The following is a 2,022-nucleotide window of genomic DNA, read 5'->3' on the forward strand; positions in this document are numbered from 1 at the left end:
CCTTGTGTTGTTCCAAATCCTTGCTTATCGAAGTTTACATTGGATTCGGTTTAAATCATTTTGTATTGAACTCGGTTTTGCTGTAGCTCTCCAAGGTTAGCAATACATTTGCAATGTTCCTAAACGGCATGTGCTTCCTGTTTGGTCCAACTTAGTTATCAAGACAAAACTTTTAACAAAAAAAGAAAAAAAATGGGCTGGTTAGGGGAATATCCTCCGCAAGTTCAGTGTCACGACTTGAATTCCTTACATGTTTTCCCAAAGGAATACAGATGGCGAGAAATGGAGGAGCATCGACAAGCAGAGAGACTCCAGCGTCAGTTGCAGCAGGAGCAAGCCTATCTCCTGTCGCTGCAACATGATCATAGGCGGCAGCAGCAGCAGCAACAACAACAGCAGCAGCAAGAAAGGAATAAACAAAGCTATCATACCCCTGAGCCAAAAGCCCATTATGAACCTACTGAAAGAGCACGTGAGGTAATTCTTGCTCTTGTATGTTAAGCCCATTGCGTTTCCCTCATCTTGGCGATCGACATCGTAATAATTCTAATATTATAAAAGCCTTTGTCTGTCTGTCTGTCTTCTGTCTCTCTCCATAACGCTTTATCTGCACTCTGGTTGGTTGTCTTGGCAGCCAGTCAGAGTGCTCTACACAGACAGACGGATGGCGGAGTGCTGTCATGACAGTGGGGACGGCGGGGACCGGGGCGCCTCCATAACAGAGGGGATGGAGCGGGGGAGGGGGCGAGGCCAGTCTCTTGGAGCCAGGGGCCCTTCTTGGGTCTGTTTCTTGGGAGTCAGGGGCCAGTGCACATGCACTGGCCCTGCCCCCCCGCAATAAAACAACAGCAGGCAGGCAGCGGAGGTGGCAGGGAACAGTGGAAGGAGGGGAGTGGGAGGGGGTGGTTACTGGTGGCTGCGCCCCGCTGCAGTCGCAGGCCCTGGCCCCAGCCTGAAATGGTGTGGTGGGGTGAGGCGAGGAGCGGCCCAGTCCCATGCCCTGGCCCTAGCCCCTAGCGGCAGAGGGAGGCAGGGAGTGGGCCCGGCCCCGGCCCAAAGGGGCGGGGGGAAACAGCTCTGGCCCGAAATGGAGTGGGGTACAGCCCAGTCCCAGGTCCCTGCCCTGGCCCAAAGCAGAGGGGGAAGACGGGGAATGGCCCAGGCCCCGACCCAAAGGGGAGGGGGTGAATGGCACAGGCCCCGGCCTCGACCTGAAGTTGCGGGGGGGAGGCAGGGAATGGCTCTGGCCCCGGTCCGAGGCAGGGGGGATGGGGCCAGGGGCTGAATGCAGGCCTCTGTCCCAACCTGCCCCCCACCCCCTTCCATCATTCTTGACGGGCAATTTGCTAGTTATGTTATAAAAGTGTTCAGTGGACTTGTAAGCCGAAGTATCAGTACTAGGCATTGAATAATACTGTAAAATAGGACTTACATTTCCTTTTTTGGGGCAATATACTATTGTTCAGAGGCTTATAACAAAGGATGAAAGAATCCTCACTGAGGGAAACTATGGGAAATAGTTTCAAGTTAATTAAATCAAAAGTGTAGTTTTTCCTACTCCCATGTAGACATGTTTTTTTCCCCCCTCCTTCCTACTCCTTTCATAAAAGCAGCGTTTACATTTCAGGAAAGCTCCTTGACACAGTTGGTGGTCTTTGTTTTCAGAGGTGCTCAAGGATGTGGGGGACAGATTTAGGTTGGTGAGCTAAGGTGCATAGACTTATAGCACCTACTTCCACTGCTTTTACCAATCCCATTGGTTCTTTCCCTTCACGAGAATAAATTCTGTGGTCCAAAAGTAGATTAAGTCTTCCTCTGTGACAGTATATGCCACTGATAGATATCCTAGCAGGTGCTTTATGTTCATAGATCTTATTGGAATCAGTGGGAGTTCTTTCTGTTTAAATTTTGATAGTATTTGTCACTATAATATGGGTGCTCTGCATATGGCAACATCTGGCCCAAATGAATACATTTATAAGGAGAATAAAAACCCCTTTGGGGCAATCAAGCAGGAAGTGT

General features: G+C 50.2%; 1 protein-coding gene across 13 annotated transcripts in view; it reads left to right on the forward strand.

The window, feature by feature from the left end:
- Positions 1 to 2,022, forward strand: part of MAP4K4 (mitogen-activated protein kinase kinase kinase kinase 4) — a 201,303-nt gene that overhangs the window by 163,485 nt on the left and 35,796 nt on the right. For all 13 annotated transcript variants that reach the window (XR_003095857.1, XM_014523594.1, XM_025213172.1 and 10 more), the window contains one exon: positions 265 to 477. Coding sequence is in view for 12 of the 13 variants with exons in the window: in XM_014523594.1 (XP_014379080.1) it covers positions 265 to 477 (213 nt within the window). In the remaining variant the exon portion in view is untranslated. The remainder of the gene's footprint in view (positions 1 to 264; positions 478 to 2,022) is intronic.

Source organism: Alligator sinensis, unplaced genomic scaffold, assembly GCF_000455745.1.
Source record: "Alligator sinensis unplaced genomic scaffold, ASM45574v1 scaffold680_1, whole genome shotgun sequence".
In the NCBI taxonomy this organism is placed as follows: domain Eukaryota; kingdom Metazoa; phylum Chordata; order Crocodylia; family Alligatoridae; genus Alligator; species Alligator sinensis.